Source organism: Macrosteles quadrilineatus, unplaced genomic scaffold (assembly GCF_028750875.1).
Source record: "Macrosteles quadrilineatus isolate MER2022 unplaced genomic scaffold, UCM_ALF_1.0 Scaffold_3__2_contigs__length_128488019, whole genome shotgun sequence".
Lineage (NCBI taxonomy): Eukaryota > Metazoa > Arthropoda > Insecta > Hemiptera > Cicadellidae > Macrosteles > Macrosteles quadrilineatus.
This window is the reverse complement of record NW_026542596.1, coordinates 2,202,395-2,219,819: the sequence shown is the minus strand read 5'-3', so window position 1 is coordinate 2,219,819 and position 17,425 is coordinate 2,202,395. Positions and strand designations below refer to the sequence as shown.

Genomic DNA, 17,425 nt, shown 5'->3' with positions numbered 1-17,425 from the left:
CTATGTATTACTATATGACTATCTATTATACAATACTCACCACTCTACTATAAAATAAGCTTGTTTTAATATTCAGAATTAATATGTGTACACTAAGTATGTCCATATCTCAATAAAGTGATAAAGTACGTTCAGTTTTAAGGTATTGTAGACTGAGTGAAGAATGACATGACATCTCTTTTATAGCTTTGCCCCTAGAAGACATCCAGTCTGAAACTACGCAAATACTTTTGAGATAAGGTTATAAACTAATACAACTGGTAAAATGGAAACATGCTGACGATCACACAAGTCTTTTGAAGCACGGGGAAAGTGACGAAGCAGTGTTTAAAATCAGCTGTCAATAGATAATGTTGAGTGATTCCCGCGCTTTGGCCAGATGGTCCCTAGAAATAGAGGCAGGTGTCACAAATAGAAAGTGGTCCAAATACTGACAGCGTGAGTGGTGTAAACAGGCTCAGATAAATGTCGGCCATGACCGAGCAAGGCACTGGGGAAACTCACAATTCCTCTTGTTACTCTTGTCCGGAAATTATAGTGGCTATAGACCTGTATCTGTGTCCTTCAGTGTTCGCTAAATCATATGTCTTTGCAGTAGTACAAGAGAGAAGCTAAATTTATCTTGAGCTGTTACAGTTATAAATCGCGTATTTTTTGTCTGTGGATTTGACCTTTTTAGGAGCTAGTGACTACTCTAAATGTCTTCCACCTTTCTTGGCAGTAGTTTCAAAGTCAAGTTCAAATAAGTTTGTCATTTATAGCATATCAAAGGTATACATAGTTATCAAAAGAGGTAATTTAGCATTTAATTAAATGAATAGGCTACCACCGTAGGTAAGATTAAGACTTGGGACCAAATAAATCTTTCACATTTGTCCTCAGAGGCCAAAACATAATCCGTTATACTGTGTGTGTGTCTGTGTGTGTATGTGTCCGTGATTACTAAAACAGGATTAATTTTGGTTCGATTTTGATAAAATGTTGTGTAAGCGTTCAGAGCTGAATATATTCTAATTAATTTGTGAAGAATCTATCAGGTAAAACAAATAACTGTGTATATTAAATTGTTGTGGAAATGGACGTGGGGATGATTAAAAAAATACACATTTAAAATTCCCATGTCATTCTTAAAGAAAAAATGTAAATTATTACAGTTTGTTTGTTTAGTGGTATTTTAATAAGGTTTTGCAAGTTCAATTCATATTAAACTTGCCTATCAACATAAACAATGTTTCCTACCTATAACAGCAAATCTGAGTACTCGTCAAAAATAATGCTATTTACATAGCGAATACGTCTGACATGTTTAAGGAAAAATTGGGTTTGGATCTAATCAAACAAATGAAAATACAATTATTCAGCAGGTTTGCTGCAGTATTTCTTCAAAAAATGTGTTATTAAGTAAACAATCTTCATTAAAACGTAGAAAATATGTGCAACTAATTTAACAAAAATGCGAATAATTGAGACTGCGCGTAACAATAGAGCATACACTCGTATTTCAGTGTACGTTGCCACCTTGAGTGTATGTTGAAACCAAAGAATAAAATAACCAATTTATTGGATTCAGTTACGAAATCATCTAAACCTTTTCGGTAAATATACGAAACTTTAGCTAAAATTAGTATAACGTTTTTAGAATATACACGGTTTGAAGCCGTTATCAATTTTATTATTTTGACTACATATTAGGCATTGTCAATTAGTTTATTATTAAACCTGACTGAACACAGATAGAGTAGCTACTAAAACTTAAGACAAATAATAAGCACAAGATAATTAGGTATTTTTAGAACTCATCCGTTATCTGTGAAGTACAATTTCCCTCTAATTTTAGACTTATTTAATTAAATCAATGTTAAAGACTTGGTGACTTTACGCAAGATTGTCGACTGTGTCCGAACACATAAGGTGTATTGAGACAATTTACTACAACAGGTATGCTTTTAGGTAAACGATCTTTATCCATACGTACCCAAAGGTTAAAATTATGCCTTTTAAATCCCTTTTTAACTTTGGTGCATTCTTATCAAAACATAATATGTACTAGAAATAATAGGGATTTGAATGTTCTCCCAAACACTTTGTATCTATTTAAAACAGAAAAACAAAGCTTTTAATCAACAGTTTCAAAGTACAGTTTTAACTGTACTTAAAAATACAGATTTAATTACTTTAAGTCCAAACTCAAAACTTATATAGTTGAACTCATAAGTCAACAGGTAAATGGTGAAAACTTAAATAACGGATGTAAGCCGAAAACCTAAACCACAGGTTCACACTGACCCAGCTGTAGCTACAATGACAGACACAAGTAAAACCTGTCTTACATCACATCTGGGAATATAATTATTGATGGCAAGGGTCTACATCGTCATTATAATCTGTATAAGTCCCTTGACACTCGATTGATTGAGTAGCAAGTAACAACGCCAACGATCTATAATATGGTTTTCGGTTTTTTGAAATACTTGAAGAAATGTGTGCAATAATTAGCACATCATTAATTTATCAATCAAATCATTTAATCAAGCTTTAGTATAACAATACGCGAACAATATGACCTTCAGTCTCAAAAACGAATTCTAATGAAACTCAATTTATAAAAAAACACTATTTGGCCCAAATAAAAGGGGGTAAAACTCTTATATGTGTAGTATAGTTCAATCTGAATGTAAACATATTAATAAACAATCTAATATGGTTAAGTGTACATTAGATTAATTAAGTGGCGCAATCTGAATGTAAACTTATTAATAAACAATCTAATATGGCTAAGTGTAAATTAGATTAATTAAGTGGCGAATACACAGTTTATTCCGATTTCATAAAATCTCATACTCAAATTAGGTACATTTACTTATGTTATTTTATAATAATCTACAAATAATATTTTTTCTTTATATGCATTATTATTATTTACTTAAATATTAAACTAAAAAATTAAAATATTAACTTTAGCTAAAAGTCCTTTGTATACATAGCATATACTCAAGAAATATTTAATTGCTGTAGGGATATAATAGAAAACCTTTTGCCAAAACTATATAAATATTTACACTTTTTACTTATAACATTTAAATACGGTAAGTACACATGTTACAGTGGTGATCGATATTTACCACTTACACAGTTCACCATCAGGTCAAACCATAAGTCTACTGTTTTACATTGATATATCTTCTGATTGGGAAAAGAAGAAAAAACAACAAAGGAGCGCACTCAAAGAGGAAGGAAGTCTGTTTTACATACGACATTGAACCCATCTATCACCCCGTAATAAGAGTGGCGGTGAACAAATAGTTGTCAAGAATACTGGTCTTCGTCCAGAAAATAACAGTAAATAAATACTGTCTTGGAACATGTTAAGGCAAGCTGCGTTTTACACCTGCAATTTATATATCGCATTGAAAATCTTTGATATTTGTTTAGTTAGTTTATATCTCAAAACTACATCAACCGTAATAATGCTAATGACGAGTTTTGTTCTATTAATTAATTGTAATGTACACATATTTAAATATAAATAATGTATTGTATCAATCATGGATGATATTCAATGTAATTAATGGTGTTTTTAGACATGTTCATAACACAATCGGATAAGTTAGTTAAAATGTGTCATATATACAGGATACCATATATTTATAGGAAGAAGTATTAATGTACAGGCAGTTTGGATTATCAGCAAACCTTGAGAATTAGTAGTTTTGTATTTTAGATGCTAAGCAGAATAAGATTTAAAACTTTGTTTACAAAAAATATATCAATTTTCAATTATCCATCAAATAAATTGGAAACATTCAGTTAACTTAAACGCAGAATCTAGACATTTCTGGATTTGTAACGCATAACTTTAAACACAGCGGATGTCCTCATATAGAGGAATCACTCATTGATTGAGATGAAAGTGACTTACCATCTTTGCGGTAGTAAAGGATTTCGAAGTGTTTCTCCTGTCCGGCGGCGAGGGCCTCCTTGACGACGGTGACGGCATGTTGGCTGGTGAGAGGGCCATGGAGGAAGTCGCAGGAGGCGGGTCGCTGCATCACCTCAGCCCTGGAGAACCCTGAGAGGCGACAGAACCCGTCCGAGCAGTAGATGATGTGACAGGAGTTGCCCAGAGCATTGGCCACCAGGAAACTTCGATCTGAAACACAGAGAAGAGAATTAGAGGAAGTTCTTTGGGTGGTAGGGTCACAGAGAAGAGAATTAGAGGAAGTTCTTTGGGTGGTAGGGTCACAGAGAAGAGAATTAGAGGAAGTTCTTTGGGTGGTAGGGTCACAGAGAAGAGAATTAGAGGAAGTTCTTTGGGTGGTAGGGTCACAGAGAAGAGAATTAGAGGAAGTTCTTTGGGTGGTAGGGTCAAAGAGAAGAGAATTAGAGGAAGTTCTTTGGGTGGTAGGGTCACAGAGAAGAGAATTAGAGGAAGTTCTTTGGGTGGTAGGGTAAGTAACGTAGCTGTTTAGGGGAGTGCCCCAGTGGGTCGCCTACGGTCTGCAGCATATTTAAGTATATCCAGAGGTATGCTGGGTAGTCTTATGAAGAATTATCCATTGCAAGCCTATGATCTTGAACAAGAGATGGAAGACGTAGTACAAAACAAGGAAAAGGTTGTACGAAAAAATTAAACATGTCGACTTCTTTTGTACTATATGTAAAAATATACAGGGTGACAATTAAGTCTTAGGGCGACTTTATAAACATAAAATGGAAAGAGATATCACAACCTAATTGAATATATCATTACTGGTAATAGTAAGCTACTTCTTTATGAACATGGTGATCGGAAGTCACCTATGGGGTACGACCCATAGGGAGTAAGTTTAAAATCTGTATGGTAAGCATATGAACTTCAATCAAAGAATTAATATAACAATTATTTTAGGGACTTTGAGTAATAACGTTGTCGATTAATAAATTCTCAAATGCTTAGTTTTGTTTTCTTTACAATTTAAAACCACCATTTTGAACCAATAGTTTACATGGGTGCAAATGTTTGAGTGTATCTATATTATTCTTTACAATCTTTACAAGGCTGTGGTTTCAATCATTCACTTATTATATCAAATTAAGAACCGAAGTCTTTATAGTATTTTTACTCACAGACAGAATTTACGTGTTTAAAAGTACGGTAAACAATAGATATAGTATTAGATATAGTTAAGAACAGTAATGCTAAAGCTGAAGGTACTGTTGAAAAGGACAACTTTAAAACAGTTTTCAATCTTAGGAATGACAATGTAAATGATTCCAACCGTAACAATAACTCACGAATGTGCGCTAAAACTATTGTTTTTATTTATTTATTTTTCAAGGTACCTAAACACAGTTTTTTAGACCCACATTGCTGTAAATATTCAAATATGAGTAGTTATTTGACATCAGAAAAGAAAATATTCATACTGTATCTATTTACTTGTTTTATAATATATACTCATGTCTTAGATTACAATTCAAGACATTAAATTAACCACACACTACGGTTTCTCGCAATCGCACCATTAAACAGTTACGTTCACATCGTATGTTCTCGCAGTGCGCGTTGCTACGCGTTGAAGGATGCGGAGGAATTCCCGCGGGAGAAGATGGCTCACTCCCCGTTGACATTCTAATTCCCCCTTCCCCCTCTTCCCCAAGGCTCTGTCATCCGCATTAACCCAGATCCTCCTCGTAGGAATCTCTTGGCTTGGAGATAATCACTTATATATGCATTACTTTATGTCTGCTGATAAAGTAACGTCTATGGTGTTGATACGTTAATTATAGCTTGTAAAATTCAATGTATAATATTAAGGTTTAGAGAAATGTGTGGGACAAGCATGTAGAGTTACTAAAGTAATCTAATAGATTGGTTATAGTCATATTGATAAGTTAGTATGTGATTAAACTATTAATAATTTGGAAATATTAGGTCTTGCATCATAGAAAACTGTTAAAATATTTAAGTAGGTAGTCGATTCTTGTGAATATATTTTTTATACATATTTCTTGTGTAATAAATATACATAAAGTTAAGTCACTGTAAAAATTCTATGCACCTACAAAATATATTTTACCGGTTATATTCTGAGGGGGTTGGACATTTGATTATGATTGAAAACTAAACTCATCTGTATTGATTGTACTTTGACTACGACCAACATATTCGATACCTCGGTACTTGGCATTTAATCTGTGAGTGGAAACCAAATTGATAAATATAATATTTTATTTGACCCGATGACTTAGTTTAAAATTTGGCATGCGTACCTACAATTAATTAGTAATGAAAGAGTTGTATGGCCACAAGCCAAGTAGCAAATTCACCGGCAAATTAAATATGAAAGAGCATCACTGAGCGAGGCTGAGGTGTGAAATTTCCTAAAGAGCTTCTAAAGTATTTACTAATGTTTAAAGACCTACATCTGCTATTGAGGCAGATATATTCGAGTCTTATCCAAGCAGTTAGCCTTATTTGATTACAGCATTTTATTTAACACTGTCTAATTTTTTATTATTTGGTCTTAGTAACAAATTATAATTTCCTGGATGAGAAATTAAACTGACGATAGTGTTCAGATCAAGAAGAAGAAAATACCAAGTTCATCCCTCGAGAGAGAAATTATAAAATTGATGATAGCAGTGCAAGCGTCGTTAACAAATTGTTGGATTATGATTAATTTCAACCTTGGACTTGTTTGAAACGAGTTTAAAACAAGAGTTTTGACATTTCCATAAAATCATTTATCCACTTATTAAAAAGTGTACACCTCTGTGGGTTAAAAATGTTGATGAAGAGAATATGTATCTAACTTTGTAAACACCCAACTACGTTCGGTAAACTTTCCCCCCTACAACAGGATATTTTTTTCATATCAAACCGAAATTATTAGATTACCACTAATCTGATCATAATCTAATCTAATTAAATTTATTACCACCACCACGAGACACCTTTAACGATAAAACCAGCTTATATGGTACAAGGTATGGTGTAAGGTGCAAAAATAGGATCGACATTTCCTTTCGCAGGACTTAGTAAAACTAAATATGCCTTTTCAGTTATGGCCCTGAAGCTTTACAACGAGCTCACTGTTCAAATCAAACTTATGGAAGTTAACAAGTTTTCCCCAAATCTTAAGGACCATATCAAATAAAAGCCCTACTACAAATTAAGATACGATTTCGGCATCCCAAGACCATCATTCACGCCATCAGTGGGGCACGTATAACTTAACTCCATCACGGAAGTCTGTAATTATTGTAAATATCGTATTATTCTTTTGACACTGCTTATCCAATACATTTGGTCTCAAGCAAAGGAGGAGGTAATGAAGTATGTTGGTATCCCTGCGTACACCTGTCTTTAGATTTTGCCACTATTTCATACGTTGAAATTAATAAATGGTATCTCCAGGTGTTTTTATTTATAACTTTTATTTTAATGGTGTTTTGTCATTGAAAACCACATGAGATAACGGAAAATGGGATTTTCACTAAAACTCCTTCAACAAGAAGGTATTATATTGTATTCATAAAGACAAATATTAGAGTTTGTACTGTCAATGTAACAATTATTCTGCAATGTTTAAACACTAATAACACTACAGGCATGTTATTCATATCGAGATAACAGGTTAAACCCTGGTCTTGTGACCTACGTCGACTTATTTTTATGACACGTCATAATCAATAGGACATTACCAAGTAATAAATTCCAAAAGGACACAAAAGATTCGAAGGCGAGACGTATCTACACTCTGCTAATCAATTAGATAATATGACCATTAGTCTAAAATATTTACAGTATCTTTACTGTCCACAACTCATTTTGCAGGGGCATTTGGCATCCTTTCAAAAATATTGTTTACCTCTTTTTGGGAGTGTCCTTTAAACACACCTTACTATTTCGTGCTAAAGGTTAAATACACATTTACACAAAATATTATGCATTTTTAAAAGCTAATTATTTATGATAACGAGTTGTCTGGTGTACTAATAATTTCCCTGGGTTCGTAGCTTTCTGATCCATGTTGACTTGAGTCCAGTGTACTGAAGTAATGAAGGACATCTCGTTGACGATCTAAATGCAAACATGTACTCGGGTCCTCTCATTTCTACCCCCCCCCCCCCACATTGACCCATCCCAACTCTGACTCCTACACTCTATACTCTAGCTGAACCTCACTCTTAATTAATTCTATAAACATTCTACCTTGTTACTTTTTAACATATGTTAGACCAAAATATGTAAGGTTTAAAATTAAAAAAAAACATATCGTTTGTTTTGGTATTAATGACTAAGTATGCGTAGCCTAAGCCCTGAATTCATAGTTAATAAATGTTCGAGCTATAAGATATGGTCTAATACTTTACTACATTTTGTAACAATATAACAAAAATATGTATGAAATCGTTTGAAAATTTAATTAAACTAATCAAGGAAATTTAAATCCTATAACAATTTTGTACATCTCTAATGTAAACGGTGTTAGAATGAAGAACTGTTAATCCCTTAAATTCTTAAAAGATAATATAGGTGTGAATCGCACACTTGCATCAATGATAGACATGAAGGCTTTTCCTAATTAGATGTTTGTACTAAATCTTTAATTCACACAATACACTTACTGCACATGTAAATAAAGTAACTAAATCTAATTTGACATTTTGATTTCGTTTAAAATCACCAAGAGCGGGCAGATATACAGTTTGCTTGGTCTCATTTTATAATGTGCAGTGTATTGTAAAACAGTTCCTTATGAGTTAGATAAGTATAACCTATGTTTAGGGTTCAAAATCATAAACTCTCAGATATTGATATTGTTATGTACAACCTAAACAATACGATCAAGCACCATCTCATAATATTGTTTACACGTTTAAAACCTCTCAATTCTTCAAACGGTTATTATATTAAGGCACAAGCAATAAAATTGAACGACTTTGTTAAACACTTTTTGTATACAACCAGAAAATATTATTGTCAGCATTCAAAATTAAGAACAAAACCCACAAGGAGAAAAGGTCAGAGCTTAAGGGTGAAATAGCATAATTATGCAAACGGGTACCCAAACTCGGGATCCTAATTCTCACCACCTGTTGAATAGACAAACTTCTAATCCAAAACCTACAAGGAGGGGAGGGGGAGGCAGTAATAGTTTTGACCCTTATACCTCTGGTACAAATTTAACAACTTTCATGTTTATTTCAAAAGCTTTCAATTTTTGATTGTTATAGATCCCATTAAAAGAATCCCTTCAATAATCGTTTAGCTACTGTGGGGCAGCAGACTCATAGCACTTGCAGATAATCAGCAGATTTCTAACACGTTTCTTTACGAATGCTTTACAATACGGATAAGTCATTTGCTTTTTGATACAGTCATTCAAAACTGGATCCAGCAGTCAGAGTCATTGGGCTGAAGAAAATCTTATAAAGGTCAGTACCAAAGCTACTCAGAACACGATAATGACACAAACAGAAGTAAAATAATACCAAGTGTTGACACACAAAACATAAACTTATTAATATTCGCATTTAAATCACAGTGTAAATGCGTACAAATACTTCAGTTGCATATACTAGTTTTACAATATATGGGTTCATATAATCCAAACTTAAAAAAAAAACTTTCTTTTGAATTCTTCTGGCTACAAAAAAATAACAAAAAAATAACAAACGCTACAGAATGTTGTAAACATAGCGTTCTATACAATGTATTTTACACAGATAGCTCATAACACGTACCAAATGTAAGGAAGAGTAACAGCTTAGTTTTAATAATATGTATATATATGACGTAGTTGATCATCAATTTCAGATGATCGATTGGTTGGCCACAGATCAAGTGATCGTCTTGGTGACGTCATCAATAAAGTCAGAATCAGTCAGCAGATTATAGGGTTGTCTGTGAACACATCAATACACGTCAGTCAAGTTTGGCTCCTAGCCATGGCACATTTGACATCTCTTGGGATTATTAATAGGTCATTGACCTTATGAAAATAATATTTATGCTAAGATTTTATACAATATTTCTAAGGTTACGTTATATGAAATATAGATTTTGTTGTATTAGGTATTATTTTCAAACAATAATAAAACATGTTTTAATCGCTTTTCACCATACAATAGTTTTTAATAGTAGTTTACGCAACGATTGTTAGTCTTTACGACACGAGTAGAAAATTTAAGGCACGAGCCTTGGTTCGTGCCTTAAAAACTTCTACGAGTGTCGTAAAGACTATTAACGTGAGTTGCGTACACTACTTTACCTACGACTGTTTTTAATTACTAACAATCTGGTTTTTAATTACTGAAAATCACTACTCATAACTTCTTAGAGAGGTTATGTTTTCATTCATTGTCATTTCCACTTAAAGTGATGCAACGACTTATTGTATAATCAGCTGATTTCATGTAATCACGTGTTTGTAAAACTTCGTAAAATAATACGTTACTTTTTTCAGGCAATAGGTTCTGCTAGCAGCATTCTTACCATACATACTGTATCAGGTACAATTAGGGAAATGTTGCATATTTATTTAGACAATTGAATAATATAGTGAAAGAGTTAATTTACAGTTATATTTCAACATCGAATATGTGTTCCACAACGAGTTGGGTGAAAAAGTGGTTAAGAGGTTTTCAAAATAAACCAGAAGCACATTTTCATTTATCAATTAAACCTTATTTTGTTGGGGTAGCGGATTTCTACCCCTGGATATTTACCCCCATGAAAAAACGCCTACGTCATTTTGACGTCACGAGGGGCGGGGCCTATACACGATCGAGAAACTGCCCGCGACTGGAAGTCTACCCCCGGAAATCTACCCCCGGACATCTACCCCCGGACATCTACCCCCGGACATCTACCCCCGGACATCTACCCCCGGACATCTACCCCCGGACATCTACCCCCGGACATCTACCCCCAGACATCTATCCCCGGACATCTACCCCCGGAGATCTACCCCCGGACATCTACCCCCGGACATCTACCCCCGGAAATCTACCCCCGTGGTCAGCTACGCTACGTATCGGCCAAGATGCATTGTTGTAATTGACTTTATTAATTGGTTTATGTAAATAAACGGCTCTTCGGTTATTCATTAGCTTCTAATAGCTTATGAAATAAGCCTCTAATAAGCTCTTTGGGAACGACTTCAATGCAAACTTTCTAACACATTAACACAATAACGGCTGAACATATTTTAGCCAAACTTACCAAGGTTGCTTTGTCAAATGTTTGGATGGTTTAGACGCAACAAACTTAAATTTATAATACTAAAATAAAGCCATTAAAATCAAGCCACGACCTAAACACAGTACATAGAGAGAAAAATCGAAAGATGACTACTAGTCATCGATCTCTATTACTACAGAGATCGATGTCACTAGTTAACATTTAAGTCGCAATTTGGAAACGACCACTGATCGAATAGGTACAGTATTTTACATATTTGATTTACGTAGATAAATAAGGTTAAAACAAATAACATTTATCTTATGTTATTGGGATTAAAACAACAACAAGGTTCTGCAGTTTTAAAAAACTAGGTATTCTGAAATATATATATTTTTTTCTAAATATGCTATTATGAATATGCTTTCTTATTATTTACTTTTAATTAGTTTTGATGATATCATCGTTTTGGTGACACACCTGTTGTGTTGATTGTTGTGTTGGCAACGACTTGGGGTATATTATTGCCCAAGAAGAATAAAGTATTTTTTGAGATTTCGTTTTACAAAATAAATTTTAATTCACATAATAAGCTAATGAATAACCGAAGAGCCGTTGATTTACATAAACCAATTAATGAAATCAATTACAACAATGCATCTTGGCCGATACGTAGCGTAGCTGACCATGGGGGTAGATTTCCGGGGGTAGATATCTGGGGGTAGATGTCTGGGGGTGGATGTCCGGGGGTAGATATCCGGGGGTAGATGTCCGGGGGTAGAGTTCCAGTCGCGGGCTGTTTCTCGACCGTGTATAGGCCCCGCCCCTCGTGACGTCAAAATGACGTGGGCGTTTTTTCATGGGGGTAAATATCCGGGGGTAGAATTCCGGCGACCCGACTTTTGTTTCGTCCATTCAATAAATTGCTAGTATGTACAATTTCATACCTTTGTTTCGATTTTGGTGGCAAAAGATAGCACAAACAGTGTCCATCTCGTCAAATTCACTTTCACTAACTGACATTTTTAAATCTGTTTAATCTATCTTCCTTTAACTTCCACCAACTTACGTTAAGAATTCGTGAGTATCAACAGGAACAAGTCGGATCAACAATTAAAATTGTCAACTGATCAGCTGACCAGCTGATTAGTTGACGTTCGAAGCATTACAATTTTACTTCTTTTTCTCAATCCTTGAACCTTATTGGTCCGTTAGCCGTGTTGTTATGAGAAAAACTATGCTGTTATGAAATGAAACTATGCTGATATGAAAGTAAACAACTGTTAAGTGCAACTTTTCAATTCTAAGAACTGAACTGAAATGGCTACTTAAAAAAAAACTGTCATAAGTAAAAATGTTAATGTGAGAAATAAATAGGTCTATATGCCTTATAACGCGACCAACAGCTCAAGTATGACACGTTTGTTGATATGTTTCTGCTTATATCCGCCTTTGTCAAACCATTGCAGTTGGATACAGAAATCTTTGACATTTACCATTTACTAAACATACACACACACATATATGGACGGGACAAAGGACATTTACGAATAAAAACTAGTAATAGGCCTATTACCTAATGCATTGTAAATTGTAACCATAATTAATTATTATTATTTAATTAAAACTATTTATATGCACTGTTTTATTACTCATTTTTTTATTTTTTATTTTTTTATTTATTTTTTTTTATTTCAACGGACATTCCATTTTGTTTGATGTGGTACTAAAGATACATCGTACAGTTCAAGATGACTAATATTAAATAACAAATGTGGACTTTTGACACTTAGACATAGGTAACAAAACTAATAACAATAATATAGTAATTAACAACAATAATGTAGTAATTAACAACAATAATGTAGTAATTAACAACAATAAATTATAGCAAAAACATAACAAAGACGATCGTATTATATAATAACCATAAATAACAAGGAAAACAGGCATGTTTGGGAGAATAAATATTAGCTTAAATAAGTATAAACATTACACCAAAGGTACATCTGTTATGAAAAAATTGCCTCTGAGGTGTCCACATTATTTCAACCCTAAGCCAATTCATTATTTTATTTTTTTATATAGCTGTAAGCTGTATAAGCTGCTTGATTGAAGTAGAATGAACTTAATGAGTTTTTTCTGACAAATATTAACAAAAGCGAACATAAAACTTCAACCTTAGTTTACTCAAAACTCACATTTCAGACTGAGTCCATTTTCCCACCCTACTCCGTTTTCTTTCGGTCACATTAAAATATCAATTAGCTACGGACCTGGAAGGAGCTACAAACACAATATTTAACGACAGTCCTTGTAAAGGCTGAATGAATACTTCAGTAGAAGAGATTGCGCCAGGCTGGCAGGGAGCTCTGGGTCTATAGACTACATACTTTTAAAAAGGAATGCACGCCACACAAAAACCTTAAAAGATATGTTTTTATCAAATGTCAAATGTAGCCTTAACATTTTTTTTGTGTATTTTAGATATTTAAAGTTTTTTTTGGACGCAGAGTGAACGATTTAAACATTGAAATGTATTTTAAATAAAAAGTTTAATGCCAATTCGGTGTGGTGTTTTGAAATTTGTGCAAAACGTACATACAACAAAAATTGTTTAACTAACGTTGTTAATATTTGCGACAGTATAGTTCATTTTAATTTCATTGGCCATATAAAAAGTAATAATTTTTTATATAAAACTACTTAAGCTATTGTCCGTCACATCTGAAAACATTAATTCAAGGTGTTAATAATAGTACGAGGTGACTGAGGTAATTAAGGGAGACTTTACTATGTACATTTAGAATTTAGTTATGTACAAAAACTATTAAGAAATCTGCTACAATATATCGGATATTTATAGTTAATGGTAAATAGTACTTTCGAATAGAACCAAACACTGGGTTCTTTGTTTGGAGTACATTGTTGGTGATAGTGAGTTAATATTGTAGAACATTTTCCACCACAATGTTAAATTAAACCAGTATTTTTAACTGTAATTAACCTGCATTTTTTGTTAAAAAAAATTATTTTACCATTGTGATAGAAAATGAAGCAATAAGCCTTTAAAAACATCGGGTAGTACTCTACGATTATCATTACCGTACTAAGTACTGCATTTAATGGCCAGTTTGGCAAAATTACCCGAAATACGAAGATCCAACGACATTGTCACCGATCGTTCTTAGTTTAGCGTAGGATTGCAGGGCAGGTCCGTGAAGTTGGCGTACCCATATTAGCGTATCCACTTTTGATCATACCAATCGTTAGTTCATCGTTAGTTCTTGATAGTTCCCAAATTTTTTCGTTAGTTCTCAAAAAATAAAAAAGTTATAGCCGATAATAAGTGGGTACGCTAACTTCACACTTCCGGGTTCTAGCACACGCCGTTTCCTGATGAGAAATGTTTACATCTATATATCAATCGTTAGTTCTTCGTTAGTTCTCGATAGTTCTCCAATATTAACGTTAGTTCTCAAAAAATAAAAAAGTTACGAGGCATACAAAGTGGGTACGCCAACTTCACAATTATAGAATTTCCAGCGGGCACACTTTTTTGAATAAAAATGCTTACATCTATATACCAATCGTTAGTTCTTCGTTAGTTTTCGATAGTTCTCCAATATTAACGTTGGTTCTCAAAAAATAAATAAGTTACGAGGCATACAAAGTGGGTACGCCAACTTCACAATTATAGAATTTCCAGCGGGCACACTTTTTTTAATAAAAATGCTTACATCTATATACCAATCGTTAGTTCTTGGTTAGTACTCGATAGTTCTCCAATATTAACGTTGGTTCTCAAAAAATAAATAAGTTACGAGGCATACAAAGTGGGTACGCCAACTTCACAATTATAGAATTTCCAGCGGGCACAATTTTTTGAATAAAAATGCTTACATCTATATACCAATCGTTAGTTCTTCGTTAGTTCTCGATAGTTCTCCAATATTAACGTTAGTTCTCAAAAAATAAAAAAGTTACGAGACATACAAAGTGTACGCTAACTTCACAATTATAGAATTTCCAGCGGGCACCGTTTTCTGACTAAAATGTTTATATCTATATGTCAATCGTTAGTTCTTCGTTAGTTCTCGATAGTTCTCCAATATTAACGTTAGTTCTCAAAAAATAAAAAAGTTACGAGGCATACAAAGTGGTTACGCCAACTTCAAAATTATAGAATTTCCAGCGGGCACACTTTTTTGAATAAAAATGCTTACATCTATATACCAATCGTTAGTTCTTCGTTAGTTCTCGATAGTTCTCCAATATTAACGTTAGTTCTCAAAAAATAAAAAAGTTACGAGGCATACAAAGTGGGTACGCCAACTTTACAGTTATACAATTTCCAGCGGGCACCGTTTTTTGAATAAAAATGCTATATACCAATCGTTAGTTCTTTGTTAGTTCTCGATAGTTTTTCAATATTTACGTTAGTTCTCAAAAATAAAAAAAAGTTACGAGTCATACAAAGTGGGTACGCAAACTTCACAATCATACAATTTCCAGCGGGCACAGTTTTCTGACTATAAATGCTTATATCTATATACCTAGTTCTTCGTTAGTTCTCGATTTTTCTCAAAAACGTACCCTCAACTATTCTTTCAAACATTCACAGCATCGTTCTTAAACAGTTTCAAACTACGTTCAAAATTAAAAGTGTTAGGTTATTAATATATACCGAGAATAAATATTGTTATCTTATGATAAATTAGTTATAATAAAATATTAATTGAAATTTAGTTTAATGATTTGAAAAAGGGGATTTTATTCAAGTTCCATGCCTTTCGCCGGCTCCAGACTGTACACACGCCAAGTACAGAACAGCAACTCGCCGAATCACGAGTAGTATGACAGCAAATGCTCGTGCTCGTGTTTTCCGTTCATTGACGGTATTTTTGCACACATCAAAGTGAAGGAATATTTTTGCCATTCTCGAAACGAACAGTTGGTGGGAAAACAACACATGTGTGTAGACACATGTAGATATAGATATAAGCATTTATAGTCAGAAAACTGTGCCCGCTGGAAATTGTATAACTGTAAAGTTTGCGTACCCACTTTTTATGCCTCGTAACTTTTTTATTTTTTTAGAACGAACGTTAATATTGGAGAACTATCGAGAACTAACGAAGAACTAACGATTGGTATATAGATATAAGCATTTTTATTAAAAAAAGTGTGCCCGCTGGAAATTCTATAATTGTGAAGTTGGCGTACCCACTTTGTATGCCTCGTAACTTTTTTATTTTTTGAGAACTAACGTTAATATTGGAGAACTATCGAGAACTAACGAAGAACTAACGATTGGTATATAGGTGTAAGCATTTTTATTCAAAAAAGTGTGCCCGCTGGAAATTCTATAATTGTGAAGTTGGCGTACCCACTTTGTATGCCTCGTAACTTTTTTATTTTTTGAGAACTAACGTTAATATTGGAGAACTATCGAGAACTAACGAAGAACTAACGATTGATATATAGATGTAAACATTTCTCATCAGGAAACGGCGTGCGCTAGAACCCGGAAGTGTGAAGTTAGCGTACCCACTTATTATCAGCTATAACTTTTTTATTTTTTGAGAACTAACAACAAAATTTGGGAACTATCGAGAACTAACGATGAACCAACGATTGGAATGATCAAAAGTGGATACGCTAATATGGGTACGCCAACTTCACGGACCTTGTAACGAGCCAATTTTTTTCACGAAAAGAAAAACAAAACAATTTACATCCCCATTTGTTTCTATGTTAACTTAGGAACCGATCAGCTCTCCATGACAGCTGGGTTGCAACTGAGCAAAAACGCACCTCTGCGCATGCGCGACTTTCCCCCTCCAGGAGGACCAGATTTTCGCATAAAACCGCGGCAGCTGGGGACCTCAGTCTCAGTCGCTCCCGGGCAGTCGACAAGGAAACATCATTGGAGGTAATATTGCTAGAGAAATCCGAGCAACCTTTCCTATTGCTAGAGAAATCCAAGCAATCCGTCCCTATTGCTAGAGAAATCCAAGCAATCAGTCCCTATTGCTAGAGAAATCCGAGCAATCCGTCCTTATTGCTAGAGAAATCCGAGCAATCCGTCCTTATTGCTAGAGAAATCCAAGCAATCCGTCCCTATTGCTAGAGAAATCCAAGCAATCCGTCCTTATTGCTAGAGAAATCCAAGCAATCCGTCCTTATTGCTAGAGAAATCCAAGCAATCCGTCCTTATTGCTAGAGAAATCCAAGCAATCCGTTCCTATTGCT

At 34.0% G+C, this 17,425-nt stretch overlaps 1 protein-coding gene across 1 annotated transcript in view; it reads right to left on the bottom strand.

The window, feature by feature from the left end:
• Window positions 1–17,036, bottom strand: part of LOC128988436 (potassium voltage-gated channel subfamily H member 2-like) — a 322,627-nt gene extending 305,591 nt beyond the window's left edge. The window contains exons 1-2 of the mRNA XM_054409711.1: window positions 16,988–17,036; window positions 3,920–4,150 (exon numbers count right to left, since the gene is read on the bottom strand). Of these exons, the coding sequence (XP_054265686.1) occupies window positions 3,920–4,150; window positions 16,988–17,036 (280 nt within the window). The remainder of the gene's footprint in view (window positions 1–3,919; window positions 4,151–16,987) is intronic.
• Between the last annotated feature and the right edge of the window lie 389 nt (window positions 17,037–17,425).